The sequence below is a fragment of the Castanea sativa genome, chromosome 2, assembly GCF_040712315.1.
Source record: "Castanea sativa cultivar Marrone di Chiusa Pesio chromosome 2, ASM4071231v1".
Lineage (NCBI taxonomy): Eukaryota > Viridiplantae > Streptophyta > Magnoliopsida > Fagales > Fagaceae > Castanea > Castanea sativa.
Genome location: NC_134014.1, coordinates 15,168,102 through 15,186,612, shown reverse-complemented (window position 1 = coordinate 15,186,612; position 18,511 = coordinate 15,168,102). Strand labels below are relative to the sequence as shown.

The window sequence follows — 18,511 nt, the reverse complement described above, 5'->3', positions numbered from 1 at the left end:
CCTAAAGTAGATATGCAAGAAAAATAAAAAATCTACCAAAAATTTGAGAGAGAGAGAGAGAACCTTTTTGTTGTGAGGGAAAATTATGCATAGAATTGAGGAGATAGTGACAAATTTGTAGTAAAAGGGTGTACATAAGAAAAGACAAAAATAAAGAAAGATGAAGGAAAATAGGATTAATGATATTAATTTAGAGGGTAGTAGGGAGATGAAAAGGTAAGGAAGGGAGAAAGGTTGGAGAAGTAGTGGGGAGATGAAAAGGTAAGTGTGGGAGAAATGTTGGAAAAATGTAAATATTAAAAAAATAAATGTTAAAAACAATTATAGGAAAATTGGAAAAAAAAAAAGAGAAAAAGATAATTGGAAAATTGGACGGTAATGTGGCTCAACTAGAGGGTAGCAACAATAAATAATACGCTTCAGCTTTTAGAAATATATAGATATAGATTAGATATGTTTTTGGTGATTTGGGTTGTAGGGAGAAAAAAATTGGATTTGAGAAAGTTTGTTTAAAATTAAAAGAATAGTTTTCAATTTCTAACATATTTTTAAACGATGCACAAAATATTATGAATGTTATTAAGAAATGAATATCTTCCCTAACCAACAATTAGAATTCTTGAGAAAGATTGTATTGTTTTTTTATTTTGGAACAACATGGAAAGGATTTCACATTTTTTTTCACTTTGGAGTTTTGGATTCCTTCAAAGTAATCTATTTATCAATTTGGAAATTTTGGTTCCCTTGAAACAACTAATTAGTTGTTATAACACAAAAATGGGTCCACAACATTAAATGTTTTTTTTCCTCTTTATTTATTAAGATATGATATGATTTAAAATTATGATGTTCATTCTACGATGATTGCTAATAAGTTAATCGGAACCTACACTAAGTCTAAGTTTTTGAACAAACTCAAGAAGGCTTAAAACAATAATAGTTTTGGCACATAATCATAAAAACTCATAATAGATTTATTTGTTATCAATGCAAAGGGCACATAATTTCTTGTAATCAAGCTGTAGGCATAGAATGTAAATGAGATCTGGCTATACGACCATTAGCTCCTTTTGGATAGAACCCACCAGGTTTTTGCTCATTTCCTCCACCATACACAATCCTCAGTATCTCTTCTGGGGTCCTTTCAAATGCAATGGAGTCGTTATTTCCAACAAGCACATTCCCTGTTATCTTTCCTTCAGCACCTTCAACAAGGGGAACCACAAGACCTTCATCTTTGAAGCCTGCATGCCCAAGATTATTCCTTAGTTCTGATAAGCGATCTGTAAACTCTGCCACTGTTATTCCATATGGTGGCACTTTCATCATTACACGCTCGTATAATAAGGCTCGAATGATCGCATCTTGGCCTGATTCCACAGCTAAAAGGCTTGCAACAAGCTGAACATATCCACATCCACGTATTCGTTAGAATAATAGTCTAATGAATAATGATAGGAAAAATGTCAAAACACCCCGTGATCTTCGAAGTTGTGGCCACGGCACCCGTTGAACTTTTATTTTAGCTAGTTTATTCCCCGAAGTTTACACTATTAGTTAGCTGTTAAACTTACTAACGTCCCTACCATGAAAATTAAAATTCCCAAAGAGAGGAGAGAGAAAATGAGAAACAAGAGTTCAGATAGAGAGAGAAACCCATAGGAGATAGAACCACGGCATCACTAGATGAGTGAGATCTGCCGCCGCCAATCAAGACTTTGGAACCCACCGTAGATCTCGCCGACCATGGTTTCCATTCCATACATTCTGCTCCCTCTCTATCTCTTTCTTTGTGTTTGGTTGCCAAGAAAAACCTGAAGGAAAAGAGAGAACGTTTTGGAGTTTTGGGGCATTTGTACTACTTGATGTTAGTTTCTTCTAATGGGTTCAATTTCATGAATGGGGTTCTCCGAAAACTTGCCAATTGTGATATAAAGAAAACGTTTTTGTGCTTTCTCGTTGAAAATTTGATTGTTTTATCAATTTGAAACTTGTTTGTGGCTTCCACACTTCCCGGAGTCATTAATTTTTTTTAGCACTACCGTATGTCAAATGATGCACTAAAAACTTTGGGTGTAAATAAAAAAAAACAAAGAACGTTGATTGTTTGCCTTGAACAAATTAAAATCATGTTTGTTTGCCAAGAAAAAAAAATGGAATGATCGTGCATGTTCAACCAATGGTGGCTAACAAACAGCTGGACCACGAATAAGTCCTTTCTCCCTCTATCTGAACTCTTGTTTCCTAGTTTCTCTCTCTCTCTCTCTCTCTGTGTTGCAAGTTGCAACTGGAGAATTCTAATTTTCATGTGCATGTCACGTGAGTGACATTAGTAAGTTTAAACGGCTAAGTGGATGACTAACAGAAGTCTCATGTCACGTGTAAAGTTCAAATAGTGAATTGGCTAAAATAAAAATTTAAGGTGTTGTGACCATTATTTCAAATTTCAAGGGACAAGTAGTAATATTTTATGATATTAAAGTGAGGGAAATGTTAACGGATGACCTTAGGGTATTAATTAACAATTCATTTAAAGAAAGTTTTTATGTAAAAAGGGAAAAAAAAAATAATTAATGTTTTGACAGTTTTTTCATTTTTTATAATAGTGATGTTAAAATTTTCCTAAAATAGATTGTTAACTATTACTCTAAGGACACTCGTTAACATGACCATTAGAGTAAATGTTGTGAACTCACTCCTGTCTTTACTTTACTAGTCTACCTCTCATCTTAAAAAAGGGTTGGGTTTAGTTTAAATCTAGTGTAACTTTTATCAATATACACCATTCAGTGTATATATATAAAATAAAATTCGATTTTCTACTATAAAATTAGGAAAAAAGAAGAAGTTTGTGGGTTAAAAAAGAAGTTGCATTGTTTGACACTAAATTTGATGTGCATGCATATTAAAAATATAAAGAACATGTAATCTGATGGTAGGATTTTCAAAAGATAAATTCAATAAAAAAACTATTAGGTGAATTATACCCGGTGTAACTTGATTGTAGACCTTTAAAAAATTACGAATTCCACTTGTTAAGCTTTATCATTTCTTAGCAGAAATACTATAGTTTAAAAACAAATGGTAGAGTGTGTGTAAATATATTTATTTATTTATTTATTACTGTATGTTTCATAGAACTTTACTAGGGATTGATAATAAGTTTAAACATTGGTTACCCTTTTGGAAGCAGGGGCTTGGAGTTTTGGATTTGCTCCAACATAGCCAGTGAGTCCAACATAAGGAATAAGATAAGATGCAAGGAGGAAGTTTAGTCCACTAGCATAAGGATCAAAAGGAGGGGCCAATGGTCGCCCAAATGCACGATCAACCACTTTTGCAAAAGATGCTACACTTAAATCCAATAATGGTCGTGGAAATCCTATAACTGTTTTTTGGATGGCCCTGCATCAAGAACTTAGTATTCAGTACCATACATTTAAAAAACAAAAAAGTTATATCTACAATAGGATTTAAAATCTATAGTATCTACATTATGATAATTGTTTTTTATCATTATGTCAAGTCATTAATGTTAGATTCAAATTCAAGTACTTTGTTTAAGAGCAAAAAGCTTTATCAATTAAACTAACTAGAACCCATTAGCCATTAAACACACACAAAAAGAGTGAAAGAAATTAAATAATGATTTCAAAAGAGAAACCTCAAGTGTCCAACTTCTTGGAAAGCAAATTGCTTGATAATATCCTGAGTAAAAGGATCCAGATTTGCCCTTTTAGCCCCAATAGGTGATGGACCTCCCTTGGTTAGATTTGGAGCAAATTCATCTAAGCCATAACCCAAAGAGCCGTGCAAAAAAAATTCAGCTTCCAGGAACTCTAAATTTAGAGGAAATTCCAAAAGATCAACGTCTGATTTTGGGATTGATGAATAGACATAGTCTATATTGTGTTCAGAAGAATACAATTTGGGAAGGAAAATGAGAGAGATTAGTAAAGTGGTGATGGTGGTTGTGCTAGTAATAGTTAGTGCCATAGTTCTCTTCGTTGGCTATTTTTGCTAGCTAGCTTGTGGTAGTTATGTCAGATTGATGCTACTGTTTATATTTATATACAATCTCGGCTGATATGTATGTCTTTGAATAACAATAATTTTAGAACCGCAAGTCGTTTTACTTGTTCTACATACTTTACCATAACTCTTCTATGTGGTTGACTATGTGAGTGGTAGAGAAAAAGTTATAAATTCATATAAAAGAAACAAATAACTAGCAATAATCTGCCATATAAGATATAAAAAATTGTGCAATAAATTTTATAGTCTTAGAATAACCTGTTGATACAAGAGGAATATTAGGAGGCTAGCTTTGTGTGATTCAATGGACATTGTCTTTGCATGATTAGGTAGTTGTTGAATAGGTGATGATTTGAAAAGGTAAAACCACGATTTGAGCTGTGAACTTATGATACATTGATGCTAATATGGACTTTGTCAGAACCAACTCTAAAAGGTAAATTGGCCCTTGCATCATATAGAAAATACATAATTTTATAGATATGTTCTGGGTACAAATCATATTAGTAGCAATTTGTTATAACTAAATCAATATAATAAAAGAGAAAAGAAGAAGAAGGTAGACCCTGGATTGCTTGTAGTAACTTTTAGTGCCTAATATATGATTTGTCTCAAACCAATTGATAGAACCAGCATATCCCCCTTACAATAAGTCAAATAACAACTAATTCTACCATACTTGTTTGTAAATGCCGAAGTGGTTGATTATGATTAGTATATAATAAAAGTGATGTCAGTATTGATCCAAGTGAAAATGATATTACACTAATCACAATTTATCGTCTCAATAAATGGTTTTAAAAAAATGTAAATTTTTTTGTGTATGTAACATTGTTAAGTTATCAAAAGATTTGGCTTATAGCCATGCACATTGTGATTCTGTTCGTTGTGTGAAATATGGATGCCTCTTAGGAGATTTCTGTGCACACTCTTCATGTTTCCGTGAAATGGTCTCTTTTTAGGTGCCATTCCATGCAATCTTCCTGTTGCATCTGGATGTAAGTGATTAAAAACTATAACATAAAAGTTACAAAAGTGTTGTGGAGAAAATCGCAAGCATGCAAGCAAGACACGAAATCCATTTTCTCATAATCATATTGAAATTTTCATGAATCCATTTTCTGGAGCTTTTAACTTAGGAGGTAGATGAATTTCGACATAATTTTGATGGACACAAACAAAACATTTTTGTATGAATTTTCAATCAATGATAGAAGGGTACAAGCAAGTTCTGCATCAGAATGAATGATTAACGCTCACCAATGTCAAAGACCCACAAATTTTAGATTTGGATAGGGTAGATATTGCACCCAGTTCAATTCATCCCTTCCCGTACACAAACATTTTTACTTTTTTTTAATTTTAATTTAAATTTTAATTTTATACTATATTTATTCAATAGCTGAAATTAAAAGCTGTTTTTTTTAACTCACAATTTTGATCCTTAATAACTATTGTATTAGGTGCAATGCCTACTGATCTCAATCCTTAAATTTTCACTTGTTCCATCCAAAGAATTTTGTATGTATTGTCAAAGGTCTAGGAATAGAAATGTCATCCATTATTTTAAAAATAGGAAAAATATTCACATCGATAAAGTGTGATATTGAGAAGGGGTTTATCACTTGCTCCATGACACTAACTGCCGCATGCAGTTTTAGTGTTGACGTATAAGTGTATTCTCTTATCTTATTCTCTTCTCCTATACGTGTGTATTTCAAAAAAAAAAAAAAAAAAAAAAAAGGAAAATGTTATTGTAAAGACAATTGGTAACTTTTGTGTTATAATCAATCAATGTAATTTCGAATACGGTTTGCACCCAAAATGAATAAATAAATTAAACACATACTGACTGACATTCCAAAAAACGATGGAAGGAGCGGACCGTTTAGGTTTAATATACAAATCTCATGATGAGACTCACCGCACCGGGTCGTGACTTGTGACTCACTGAGCCAACTCAGCAAAGGTTCTCGATTCTGCTGTATGGTCTTCTCTTCACTCTAGGTCTGGGTCTTGACCGCGCTCCTAATCTAAAATATATATATATATATATATATATATATATATGAATCCAAAAAATATATCGAATAAATTTCTCTGAGATTAAAAAATAAAAATAAAAACAAATTATATTTTATTAAAAAATTTTAAAAAAGAAAAAAGAAATGCCAGATTGGCTTTGGAATTGGATAGAAGAAAACCCTAAAACACGGCGGGTCGAACTCGAGTTGAAACAATCTCTCACCCACTCACTCACTCACTCACCGCGAGTCGCGACTCGCACCATTGATCTCACCCTCCTTCTCTCTCTCTCTCTCTCTCTCTCTCTCGATTTCACCCTAATTTTCTTCCACCTCCAATCTTTTGCCGTTTTGCTCTCCCAAATTTTTATTGACCTTCAAAAGCAAACCAAAGCAAAAGAACCATTTGACTCGGCGTTCCATTTTCTAACTCGGCTCCTTCATTCCATACACTCGCCTTTGCGGTATGCGATATTGTACGATCCTTTCATTTCTTAGCTCAATCAGAAAATTATATTTATTTATTTATATATTAATTTTCGTTCTAATGGAACTTTGTTAGGTTACATTATCTTTCTGAGTTTTTTTTTTTTTTTTAATTTGTTGTGTTTGGAAACTGAAATATGAGTTACTAATATTTGTAATGTGTTTTAATGAATGATGATTTAAAAGTAAACAATTGAGTACAATGTTGTTCAGTACAAACAAAACAAGGAGTTTTTTTTTTTTGTTTTGGTTTTAAGTTGTACATGCTTGAGCTGGTTATTGAGTATGGTCTTAAAATTGTTTTAAGCTATCATTTGTGTCAAATGGAATTGATATGTGTATTGGATTGCATTGGGCACAATAATATGTATAGTGAGAGGTCTATATATATATATAGAACTGGAAACCTTGACCACCACAAGGTGTGGCTTGGTGGAAGGAGTCCCCGTATCGCTTCACATGATGCTTGGCATGAATTGAGTGGTTCAAGTAATGAAGCTTCAACGAATGTGTTGTGCACGCAATAATAGCTTCATCAAGGCTCCAATGGTACACGTAGTGTTACCCTTACTGTCACGTGGCGTGGGGTTGATGAGTCCACACTAGAGATCCCTTTTTTCATTCAGCTAGGACTCCTATGACTAATTTGTTAACCCTGGGGACTAGTTCAGGTAATAGCACAATGGGCCTAAGCCTGCACATGGATTTGGGCTGATATAACTCTAACATCCCCACTCAAACTCAAGTTGGATTACGAGAAGCCAAACTTGAGTTTGGATACAAGATCATGGAATTGATTTGGTGGATGAGTCTTGGTGAATATGTCAGCAAGTTGTTCTAACAGAGATGTAAAATCCCTAAAGAAGATGGTTCCAAAACACAATAAACTGTAAAGTGAAAGGTCTATTTATACAGACACGGAATCCTAGGACTAGTATTGCTAATGTTGGGTAACAAGTAATAGCACAATGGACCTAACCCCACGAATGGACTTGGGACGATATAACTCTGAAAATTTGAATGCAAGAAATGAAACCAATTACTACTCAATTTTGTGGACTCTATCCATATGAAAGCTCTTTAGATGATAATGGCTCTTCTACCTCTATCTATAATATATGCTTAATAATATGTTTGAATAACTGAATGTTTTTACTTTACCCAAGTAATGTTGAATTTGAAGGCATGATCTTCTTGCTTAGGAAATAAAATTTATGATTTGAAACTTGTGTGCAATTTTGTTAGGACACCCAAGCATACTCTACTACACAACAAATGGTGAAACTGTATTTTGTTGATCCCAAAATTTTAAAATATTTGTGTTTGTCGAATTAGCCTTACACGGATTTCCACCTAAAGATTGTGTAACATAGTGTGTGTGTGTGTGTGTGTGTGTGTGATGTTTTCCCATTATTTATCCTTTCTTTAATCCCAGTTCCCTACTGACTCTAAAATCAGTTCATTTTAGGTTGAAGGGCTCATTTGAGATATCCGAGGAAGTAACACCAGGCAGGCGAGGTTATCTGTTTTTTCAAAGGGGCATGCGGCTGGCACTTTCCACTCCTAGAGAGTTTTTGGCTCATTGGACTCACAATGTGTGTAGTTTAACTGACATTCCTAATTACTCGTCATTAAATTATTTTTGTATACTTGTACACCTACCAATTAAAAAGATAAAAGAACTCTTAATAACCCATTCAAATTAAATTCTGTCAAAATTTAGATTTGAGGACTTAAGAATTTTCTTTTTAAGTTGAAAGATATAATTGGTATTAGATTCTATGCAATATTTTTAGAATTTTGAATGGGTATGTCTAGCCTTCATATTGATTCCAATCAAGACTGATTTTGATACATGGGCAATGATGTAAAAGCCTTGGATGTAGTTCTTATACAAGAATTTTTACTTATAGTGCCTTGTTTTGACAAATTTCATTTGACCAGTCATGCTCCTTTCATGTGATTTTTTTTTTTTTTTCCACTTTTTGGTTACACTAATATTAGTTCCTGTCTGCCTGACTCATGCCTTTGTTGATTACTTGAGCTTTAGAAACATGGAAGACTTTTAAATATGGAAATATCATAGCTGTGGTATATTTTTCAACGTATTTGTTTGTGCCTCTTGCAGCAACGTAATCGGATAAGGGTTAAAAAGCGCTCCAGTACAAGTTCCTGAATAATTTGATTCATGGCCCGAATTCGCTCCTGTGGAATTGTTGACCCTGGATGGGAGCATGGCATTGCGCAAGATGAGAAGAAGAAGAAGGTTAAATGCAATTACTGTGGGAAAATAGTTAGTGGTGGAATATACAGGTTAAAGCAACATTTAGCTCGAGTTTCTGGAGAAGTAACTTATTGTGACAAGGCTCCGGATGAAGTATATTTGAGAATGAAAGAAAATTTGGAAGGATGTCGTTCCAATAAGAAAGCAAGACAGTCTGAAGACGAGGGACAGGTGTATTTGAATTTTCATTCCAACGATGATGAAGAAGAAGTGAATGTTGGGTATAGAAGCAAAGGAAAGCAGTTGATGGTTGTTCGGACTTCTCCTGTGAACTCAACTCCTCTTCGTTCACTGGGGTATGTTGATCCTGGGTGGGAACATGGTGTTGCTCAGGATGAGAGGAAAAAAAAAGTAAAATGCAATTATTGTGAGAAAATAGTTAGTGGGGGTATTAATCGTTTTAAACAACATCTAGCTAGAATTCCTGGGGAAGTAGCACCTTGTAAACATGCTCCTGAGGAAGTTTATCTCATGATAAAAGAGAATATGAAATGGCACCGTACTGGTAGAAGACACAGACGACCTGATACTGGCGAATTATCAGCTTTCTTTATGCTGACAGACAATGAAAATGAAGAGGAAGAAAAAGAGCAGGCTGTTCTGCATCATTTCGGCAAAGAAAGCCTGGTCGAAGGCGATAAAAGATTGGGAAAAGATCTGACAAAGGCAGTCAAAGGGATGTCTCCCAGTACTTGTTCTGAACCATCATTTAAAAGATCAAGATTGGATTCTCTTTTTTTGAAAAAACCAAAGACTCAGAAACAACAATCTCACAAACAAGCAAAAGTAAATACAGCGTCCAATAAAAAATCCGCCAATGAAGTTATATCTGCAATTTGCAAATTTTTTTACTATGCAGGAGTTCCTTTACAAGCAGCAGACTCCATATACTTCCATAAGATGCTAGAGTTGGTTGGTCGATATGGACAGGGTTTGGTATGCCCTCAGAGCCAACTGATATCTGGCCGGTTTCTACAGGAGGAAATTACAACAGTTAAAAACTACCTAGTTGAGTGTAAGGCGTCCTTGACAATCACCGGTTGTTCTATAATGGCAGACACTTGGAGAGATACACAGGGTAGAACATTAATTAACTTTTTGGTGTCTTGCCCCCAAAGCGTTTATTTTGTTTCTTCAGTTGATGCCACTGATGTAATAGAAGATGCTTCTAATTTGTTTAAGCTGTTGGACAAAGTGGTGGAAGAGACTGGTGAGGACAATGTAGTTCAGGTAATTGTTTTATTCCAATTTTCAAGTAGTTCCTTGCCTGATGAAACAATAATCTTCTAGCACTAAATTTGCTTCCTCCCTCTTGCCTCTTTTAGGTAATCACAGAGAATACTCCCAGTTATAAAGCTGCTGGTAAGATGCTTGAAGAGAAAAGAAGGAAGTTATTCTGGACTCCATGTGGCACCTATTGTTTTGATCGGATGCTTGAAGACTTTTTGAAGATAAGAAGTGTAGGGGAATGCATGGAGAAGGGACAACGAATTACAAAGTTCATTTACAACCAAATTTGGTTGTTAAATCTTATGAAGAATGAATTTACCGAGGGACAGGAACTTCTGAGGCTCTCTATTACTCGGTGTGCCTCTAGCTTTGCCACTTTGCAAAGCTTGCGGGACCACAAGATTAGTCTGAGAAAAATGTTTTCATCAAACAAATGGACTTCCTCTCGGTTGTCCAAATCAGACCTGGGAAAAGATGTTGAAAATTTTGTTTTAAACACTGCATTTTGGAAGAAGGTGCAGTATGTTTTGAAATCAGTGGACCCAATAATGCAGGTGCTTCAAAAGATTGACAATGGTGAAAGCTTGTCAATGCCATCTATATATAATGATATGTACAGAGCAAAGCTTGCAATTAAATCCATCCACGGTGATGATGCACGTAAATATGAACCATTCTGGAATGTAATAGACCACCACTGGAGTTCATTGTTCTACCACCCTCTGTGTATGGCTGCTTACTTCTTAAATCCATCGTACAGATATCGTGCTGATTTTATGGCGGTAGGAGAAATAATGACCTTTGATTAATTGCAGATACATATAGGTTTTTTTCCTAAGTAAATCTTTGTTTTATATGGATTTAGCATTCAGAGGTGGTGCGTGGACTTAACGAATGCATAGTTAGGCTGGAATCAGACAATATGAGAAGGATTTCTGCATCTATGCAGGCAAGGATATTGAGCTAACCATTTGCTGCTATGTCCTAACTATTTCATATATCTAAAACTCTCCCATATTAATTTCACAGATTTCTGATTATATTACTGCAAAAGCTGATTTTGGAACTGAATTGGCAATCAGTACAAGAACAGAGCTTGATCCAGGTGATGGCATTAATCTGCTTTGTTACCCTTTTGAGAATTTTAGTTACAGGTGCACCATGTATGCACACGTGTATAGTATGCAGATAGAGTACTTTCATTCCATCGGCTTCAACTGACTTTGTTTTTTTCCCTCCTACTAGCTGCATGGTGGCAACAACATGGGATAAGTTGCTTTGAGCTGCAACGGATAGCTGTACGCATATTAAGTCAGACATGCTCATCTTTTGGGTGTGAGCATAACTGGAGCATATTTGATCAGATATACAGCCAAAGGCACAATCGTTTAGCCCAGAAAAGACTGAATGACCTTATCTATGTTCACTACAACTTGCGGCTTAGAGAACACCAATTAAGGAAAAAGTCGGATGAAATCTCTCTTGACAGTGCTCTCATAGAACGTTTACTAGGTGACTGGATAATAGAAGCAGAGAAACAAGCCTTGCAAGACGATGAGGTATTCAAGCTCACATTTAGGTTTAGTATGGTAGGCTGTAGAAACTAAAAAAGTTACTGTTACTAAGCCTATTCTGTGCAACCACAAAATCTTTTCTTTACGAGTTGAAGGATGACATTGATTCAGATGAGGCTCTGGTAAACATTCCTTGGCTGATTGGAGACTGTAGACAATGTGTGATGTGAATCTGATTTTCCCATTTTAAAGCTGTCACCTCCATGCTTATTAAAGAAAATATGCCTCTCTTTTGAACAATGCATCAGTTCTGCTATTACTAAACGCAAAATTTAACTGACGAACTCTTTATTGTGCCCTTGTAGGAAATCATTTACAGTGGAATGAAACAACTTGATTCATATGATAATGATATGGTTGATTATCAAGATGGAACTGCAGAGGCTAGGAAGGGATCCCTTGAGCTGGTTTCTTTGACTGATGTAGAATCATTGGATGCTATTCCTGCCAATGCTGCTGCTGCCACTGACGATGAAGCTGACATTAATTTTTTTGATGATGATTTGAGTGATTAGTCGAGTTATATGATTCAACTAACCTGGAAAGAAGTAATGTATCTACATGTGACAGACCTTACGATAATTAGATTGAAAGTGATGAGAAGTTCATTCTGTAGATTTTGCATTGTAGCTTCTCTTTTTGTAGTCCAAAAGACATTCAAATATGAAAAAAATACCTGTATACCCTGAAGCATGTCTTTCTTTTCACACTACGTTTCCTCCCTTGCGTAAAATTATTCTTATGGTAGTAATTGGTGGTTATCGCTCCAAGCCTGTGGTTCTCTTTTTGATAAATTTGTGGCAATCTTGTGAATATTTTTTGAACAATCAAAGATCACTTGCTATGTTATGAAACAAATGTTAAAATTTCAAGTTTTTGTGATCTAAAATTATGTGTAAAAAATAAGATTGAATAGTAAATAACATTTAATTTAAACGAAATTTGATATAGATGTTAAGAACATAAGAAACGTTAAATTTAACGGTTAGATTTTTAAAATTTATACTAAAAATAGAAGATATATACAAAATTTGAAGGTTTTTTTTTTATGAGAAGATTTGAAGAGTTTTTCTCCAAACTAGTTTGGAGTTTGGAGAGAGACGTTCATATTTATTGGCTGACTGCAGTTCCTAATATGGAGTTTAACTACTCGTCTAGTTTCTTTGATGGAAAGGGATGAAATTTTTTTTTTTTTTTAAGATACAATATAATTTAAACTTGTAGCATATGAAGATTAGTTTTTTATCATTAGGCCAAAAAAATCAATTAGTTTTTTATATAGGTGGGATTTGAACTTTCAAATTTTTTTTGATAGTTTTTTTTATTCAATGATATGAAACTTTATTAATTAAATTAATCGGAACCTACATTTATGTTCTAATAATTAGAGTTATAATGCAGCATTTAACACTAGATGTTTGTTGGAATTTGGTCCCTAAGCTCCATGCGACATTTAATTTTTTTATTAAAAAAAAAATCAACGTTGGTGTAGCGTTATCCTAGCAATGCTAAACATTTTTTTTAAGAGTAATCCTAAACAATTTGATTATATATACATATATATATATATAAAAGAGAAAGGTTGAATGCTATAAGGGTACTGGTTTAGAAAATAAAAATAAAAAATTTATGGAAAAGAAAAAAATTAATTAAATTTTTTCACAGCTTTTTATATTTTTCATAAAAGTAATATCAAAACTTTTTTAAATTAGTTCATTAACAAATGACTTAAGAGTACACATTAACAGGATAGAATAAATTTGACTTTTAGATGATTTCATAATATCTTACCCCCTATAATCCCTTGAGATTTGAGACTACAAAATTATACTCCTTTAGCAAGTGGTTTTTTTTTTTTTTTTAATGAATCCTTAAGAAAATCTTGAAACCGAAAAACAAAAACAAAAACAACTTGGACCGGGTTGATATGAATTCATCAATTGGGTCAGTCTATTTCTTTGGTCTCTGCTGGGCCTTATCAATGTCATTCAATATGAGTAGCCCAGTGGCCTCAGCTTTCCTAAACGCAACAAACCTTTTTCTTCTTTCACGGCCCAATAAGAAAACAACCGAAAAACCCTAATATCTCAGAACTCAGAACACCCAAGACCTTTTCTTCTTCGATTACTGACTCAGTTGTCGATCAGAGGTACATACTGTTACCAAATTTTGGTCCTTATTATTATTATTTTTCTGAATATTTGATATTTGTTATCTCTCTGTTCGGTTTATGAGAAAACTTCTCCAAGTTTCAAACTTTCGCTTAATTAATCCCACCACAACAACTATCTTAGCTAATGCAAGTTGGGTTTTTGTTAAAAACCAAACTGAGAGTAATAACTCATTGGGTTTTTGCTTGTGTTTTATTCTCTGTGCACTGTTTGATTTTTATATACAAAGGAGCTGTTTGAGTTTGATTTTTTTTTTTTTTTTTTTGGGAAATAGAATGCCAGAGAACAAACCAGTGATTGGTCTTTCATGGGAACCAAAGCTGTCAAATTTGTCATCAAGAACCCATAATGGGTCTGAGAGCAAATCTCAGAATCAGGGTGAAACCAGTGCACTTTGGAGACCCAATTCAGAGCTTGTTGATGGGCTTTTCGTCCCCCCAAATGACCCCAGAAAGTTAAACAAATTCAAGAAAAAGCAGCTCAAAGATACTGCTGGAAAAGGCTGGTATGTCTGTGTTTCAATGATAGATTCATTTTAGCTTTTCATTATATTTTCTTCTGTCTGATTGGTTGCAGAGAAAAGGAAAGAGATGAAAGCTTTGAATCTCATAAATTTTGATGCTTTTGGTTTCAAGTTAATAACCAACTCTCTTCAAATAGTATTAGGTGTAAATGGGTGGAAGAATGTAGTTTTTTTGGATCTCAACTAACAAGATTTTTTTCATTTGGAAGTGTTGTTTTGTTTTTTGCAAACAATTATTACATTCTGAATTTTTTTTTTTTGGTTATTGTAATATGTACATAGGTTTGACATGCCTGCACAAACCATCACCCCGGAAATTGAAAAAGATTTGCGGTTACTGAAGGTGTGGTGAACTCTTTTTTTGTCCATGTAACTTGTTTCTGCGGCACTACTTTTCAATTATGCTTATATTATTGTTTCTGTAACATTTTAGGGGTTTCACTGTTGTGAATTTGCTTTAGTGTTTCAACCTTTTGTGCTTTAGGGAATGTGTCATTATGCAACTTGGGTCATGGTCTTGCAGCAATGGAATTAGGGAAATTATTTACATGCCTGTGTCTTTGTAAATTGAGGTTATAGCTTAATGTGATATTAGATTTTACTCTTCTCCTTAAGAGATTGTTCGGCTTTAGATAATTCACACACTGGAAAAATAGAAATGAAGTCCCTATCAAAAAAAAAAAATGAAGTTCCTTATAATGTGTTTTATATGTTCTCTAATGTATTTTTAGGCATTAGCCATTGACTGGATCCATGTTTAGCATTCCAAAATTCTTTCTTATGTATTGAATGTAAAAGTTTTACTTATCAAAAAAAAAGAGTGTAAAATTTGACTCTAGATGGGTCAAATAACAAACTGAAACTGAAAGCTGGTTGATTTTCTACAAGTTAAACTGGAATCGATTATAGGTATACCACAGTATGGCACTAGTAGTTGTTTCTCTGCCAATGACTCTGACAGGTTTTCTGATCTTCTTCATGCCTTTCTATAACTTGTAAGCAACAACCGTGGTGAGAGGGATTTACCCTGTTCCATACGAAGATGATTTTTCCAGGGATAAAGGATATCTTTTAGTCATATACAGCCGGTTAGCTTTCTTGTAAAATGGCATTGGCATACACAAGTATAAAATTTGGGTTGGACTTGAAGCAGTTATGGTGGTAGTATCTTGGAATCTTTGGTCTGTTACTCTTTTGGGATGTTTAAAGTTTCAATTTCAGAAAGTTGATTCCGCAGCTCAACTTCACTCAAACAATTGTTCACATTATATTGTCCTGAATGCACACGGTTCTGTTTGTTTACATGAAATTCACATCAAGAATCAAACATATTTTAATTTAAGATGTGCTTCTAAATTATGATTTGATCTTACTTTGACCCAAGTGAGTGTTCTCTTATCAGAACATGTTTCAGATATAAGACTATGCCTGATTCATCTTGAGATTTCTTTGGAGTTGAATAAGGTTGATTTAAACAATCTCCAATTTACTATTGAATTATGTTGGAACTCATGATTCTAAGTCTTTTTATTTCTATCTAAATTATGGAAAAATTTTCATTGTTCCTTGAGCAATGTTTTCTCCTCTCACATGAATGATGGGGCCTACCATAAATTTAATTAGCCGGACCCATTATTATGTGAGAGGAAGAAGCAGTACTCCGGAGTACTGAGTTATTACAACTAAATCATCATATATAAGAACTTATTGTGAAGCTTGCTTTTTAATTATTTTTGGGATAAATGATTGTGAAGCTTGCATATGCATGCAAGTGGTTTTTGGGTTTATCAAGATGATAGGGCACTTGCTAATTGACTTTGATGGTTCATTTGCTTGCTAGGAGTTATTAGATCCTTTAACTTAGACAGAATATTATATTCTAAAATTATTTTATATAAATGTTCCTCTTGATTTCTGAATTCAAACCTGTGTTCATGATTACAGTTGAGAAGTGCCATTGATCCAAAGAGGCACTACAAGAAGGGTGATTCAAAATCCAAAACGTTGCCCAAGTATTTCCAGGCAAGTCTGTTTGTAATTTCTAGACTAATAGTATAGTATGTGATATGTTGGAGCTGAAAATGGGAATGTGTATTCTCCTTTGGGCGTCATACATTTTGTTGTTTAGGCTTGGCTGATTTATATTCCATTCGTCTTTTGACAATTAGATCGGGACAGTGGTAGAGTCAGCCTCAGACTTCTTCACTGGTAGACTAAAAAATAAGGAGAGGAAGGAGACAATTGCAGCTGAGTTGCTGTCTGACCGTACCCTTGCTGACTACAGGTGAGATATGCAACTCTATCTTGTGTTTGGGTTGAAAAACCATATAACAACATGATGTGGGGAGTTTAAAAGGTATAAAGAATGCATTATTGTTATTCATAAAATAATGTTCTTTTGCCTATATAGAATGGTTGATTGGGATGAAAATTAAAATTCATCAGCAAAGGGAGTAATTTAAATTTAAAATGATATAAGTGCATGCTTATCTCAGTTGTCATCTTCAAATGGACTTGCAAAAACATCTTCAGACGAGCATAATTTGTGAAGAAAACAGCAATGATGTAACACAGTATAAAAACATAAGAGAGCATATAGTATTAGATGGGGGGAGAAGGGGGGCAGAAAGATGACCTTTTAATTTATGCTTTGTATTTCTAGAAACTATTCCCAGCAGAACTTCCATCAAGACTTCTATTGTGCAGTTTACACATTTCCATTGCTACATTTAACCAAATCGGAATTACTTTGATTATTCTTGAGGAAGCGGTTCCTTTGCCCTCAGTTATGTGGAGAGCACAATTATTTTTATGATAATCCATGTTTGTATTTGATTTACATTTTTTTTTTTTTTTTGGAATAGCCAGAATCTCTTTATGAATTGAAGGTTTAATTTCAGTTTGTAATGTATCTTGCTTTGTTTTCCTTTTCGTGTGGAAACCTGTTTCAGGAAGCGCAAGGTTCGAGAGATAGAAGAAAAGAATCAACCAGGGGGAAATGAGAAATGGAAGATAAAGGGTCGGCAGTCACTGAAGCGTGCAAAGCAAAGAAGGCACTGACATATTATCACCATTTTTTATCAGATATTTCTGCATTTATAGAGCATGGAAAGATTATTGTGTCAAGATAGACCAGCAACAGATCCGATAAACTGTGATACTTTTACCAAATGACATGATAAACAGGGTATGCTGAGCTGATTTATAATTCATAGCTATATTCACATGTACCGTTACTCTTCTAGGTTGGCTCTTTCCCATAGTATCCATTATAAAATTGTCCATGATTTTTGTGATGTATAAACGCATGCTCCAGAAAATAACAGTTATCGATGGGAATTTTGGTTATGATGGCATGCAGCTACTATAAGGCCCCTCTTTTCTGGCTCAAGACATGTTTAAGAGTTCTTGGAATACCAAATACTTTACTACTTTCTGAATGTGCAATGCCCTTCTATCCATAGATAAATTCTAATATTCGCAATGTCTGTGGAATACCATCTAATTGATCTTGCTATTTTGTATACATATAGAACATAAAGAAATAATTTAATTTAATTTAATGTGAATTTTTCCAAACTTGTTAATAATGTAATTTAATAGGGAAGACGGCTGGATTGGAATTTCATTTTTAGTCTTGGGTTGGATTGATTTTAGATTGCCATTTTTTGAAACTCTTACAGCATCCATGTGGACAACTAAATTTCGGGCTTGAAATAAATTAAACAAGTAAAATAATTTCACAAATGTGAATTTGAATAGATGAATGTGTGGTACAATTCTTTGTGATTACAAAAGAGAGATTCTTTGATTTGATCTTCTTGAAAGACTTGTTGATTGGAATTGTAGTAATGTGATTTTGATTCAAACGCTAAATATCCTTCAATTTGATAGTTTTAGCCCCTAAGCAAGAAATTCATGGATTTGCCCCTACTGCTAAGGACTCCATCCCAAAGCCCCCTTTAATGAGTAATGGCACTCCATTAAAGTAAATATATAAATAAAAACAATAGCTATACTTTATATACATATGCTGGGCATTGGGGATGCTCCTAGGGTTTAACCATGATAATGCAAGTGATTATTAAGCAAGGGTCTGGACCATCTGGTTAATGTATGTCGTAAGGGCATACATTACGACATACATTAATCATTCATTTTAGAAAATGTTTTATGGGAAGTTG

General features: G+C 34.1%; 3 protein-coding genes across 7 annotated transcripts; 2 read left to right on the top strand and 1 right to left on the bottom strand.

The window, feature by feature from the left end:
* Positions 1-1,014: 1,014 nt before the first annotated feature.
* Positions 1,015-3,996, bottom strand: LOC142624942 (desiccation-related protein PCC13-62-like). The gene is made up of 3 exons (XM_075798663.1): positions 3,665-3,996; positions 3,180-3,405; positions 1,015-1,401 (listed from the first exon to the last, which is right to left on the bottom strand). The coding sequence occupies exons 1-3, from the start codon at positions 3,994-3,996 to the stop codon at positions 1,015-1,017; spliced, it is 945 nt and encodes a 314-aa protein (XP_075654778.1).
* Positions 3,997-6,205: 2,209 nt separating this feature from the next.
* Positions 6,206-12,384, top strand: LOC142625856 (uncharacterized). 4 transcript variants are annotated; one of them, XM_075799595.1, is made up of 8 exons: positions 6,206-6,535; positions 8,014-8,140; positions 8,674-10,059; positions 10,155-10,841; positions 10,925-11,008; positions 11,089-11,164; positions 11,305-11,618; positions 11,939-12,384. In XM_075799595.1, the coding sequence occupies exons 3-8, from the start codon at positions 8,734-8,736 to the stop codon at positions 12,146-12,148; spliced, it is 2,697 nt and encodes an 898-aa protein (XP_075655710.1). In that variant the 5' UTR covers positions 6,206-6,535; positions 8,014-8,140; positions 8,674-8,733; the 3' UTR covers positions 12,149-12,384. The 4 variants fall into 4 exon arrangements, with proteins under 4 accessions (XP_075655710.1, XP_075655709.1, XP_075655711.1 ...); XM_075799594.1 differs by having other exon boundaries at positions 6,226-6,535; positions 8,004-8,140; XM_075799596.1 differs by having other exon boundaries at positions 6,231-6,523; positions 8,004-8,140.
* Positions 12,385-13,709: 1,325 nt separating this feature from the next.
* On the top strand, positions 13,710-17,767 carry LOC142625843 (rRNA-processing protein fcf2). 2 transcript variants are annotated; one of them, XM_075799577.1, is made up of 6 exons: positions 13,710-13,782; positions 14,079-14,309; positions 14,610-14,670; positions 16,272-16,349; positions 16,496-16,611; positions 17,279-17,767. In XM_075799577.1, the coding sequence occupies exons 2-6, from the start codon at positions 14,080-14,082 to the stop codon at positions 17,385-17,387; spliced, it is 594 nt and encodes a 197-aa protein (XP_075655692.1). In that variant the 5' UTR covers positions 13,710-13,782; position 14,079; the 3' UTR covers positions 17,388-17,767. The 2 variants fall into 2 exon arrangements, with proteins under 2 accessions (XP_075655692.1, XP_075655690.1); XM_075799575.1 differs by having other exon boundaries at positions 13,775-13,966.
* The last annotated feature ends 744 nt before the right edge of the window (positions 17,768-18,511 follow it).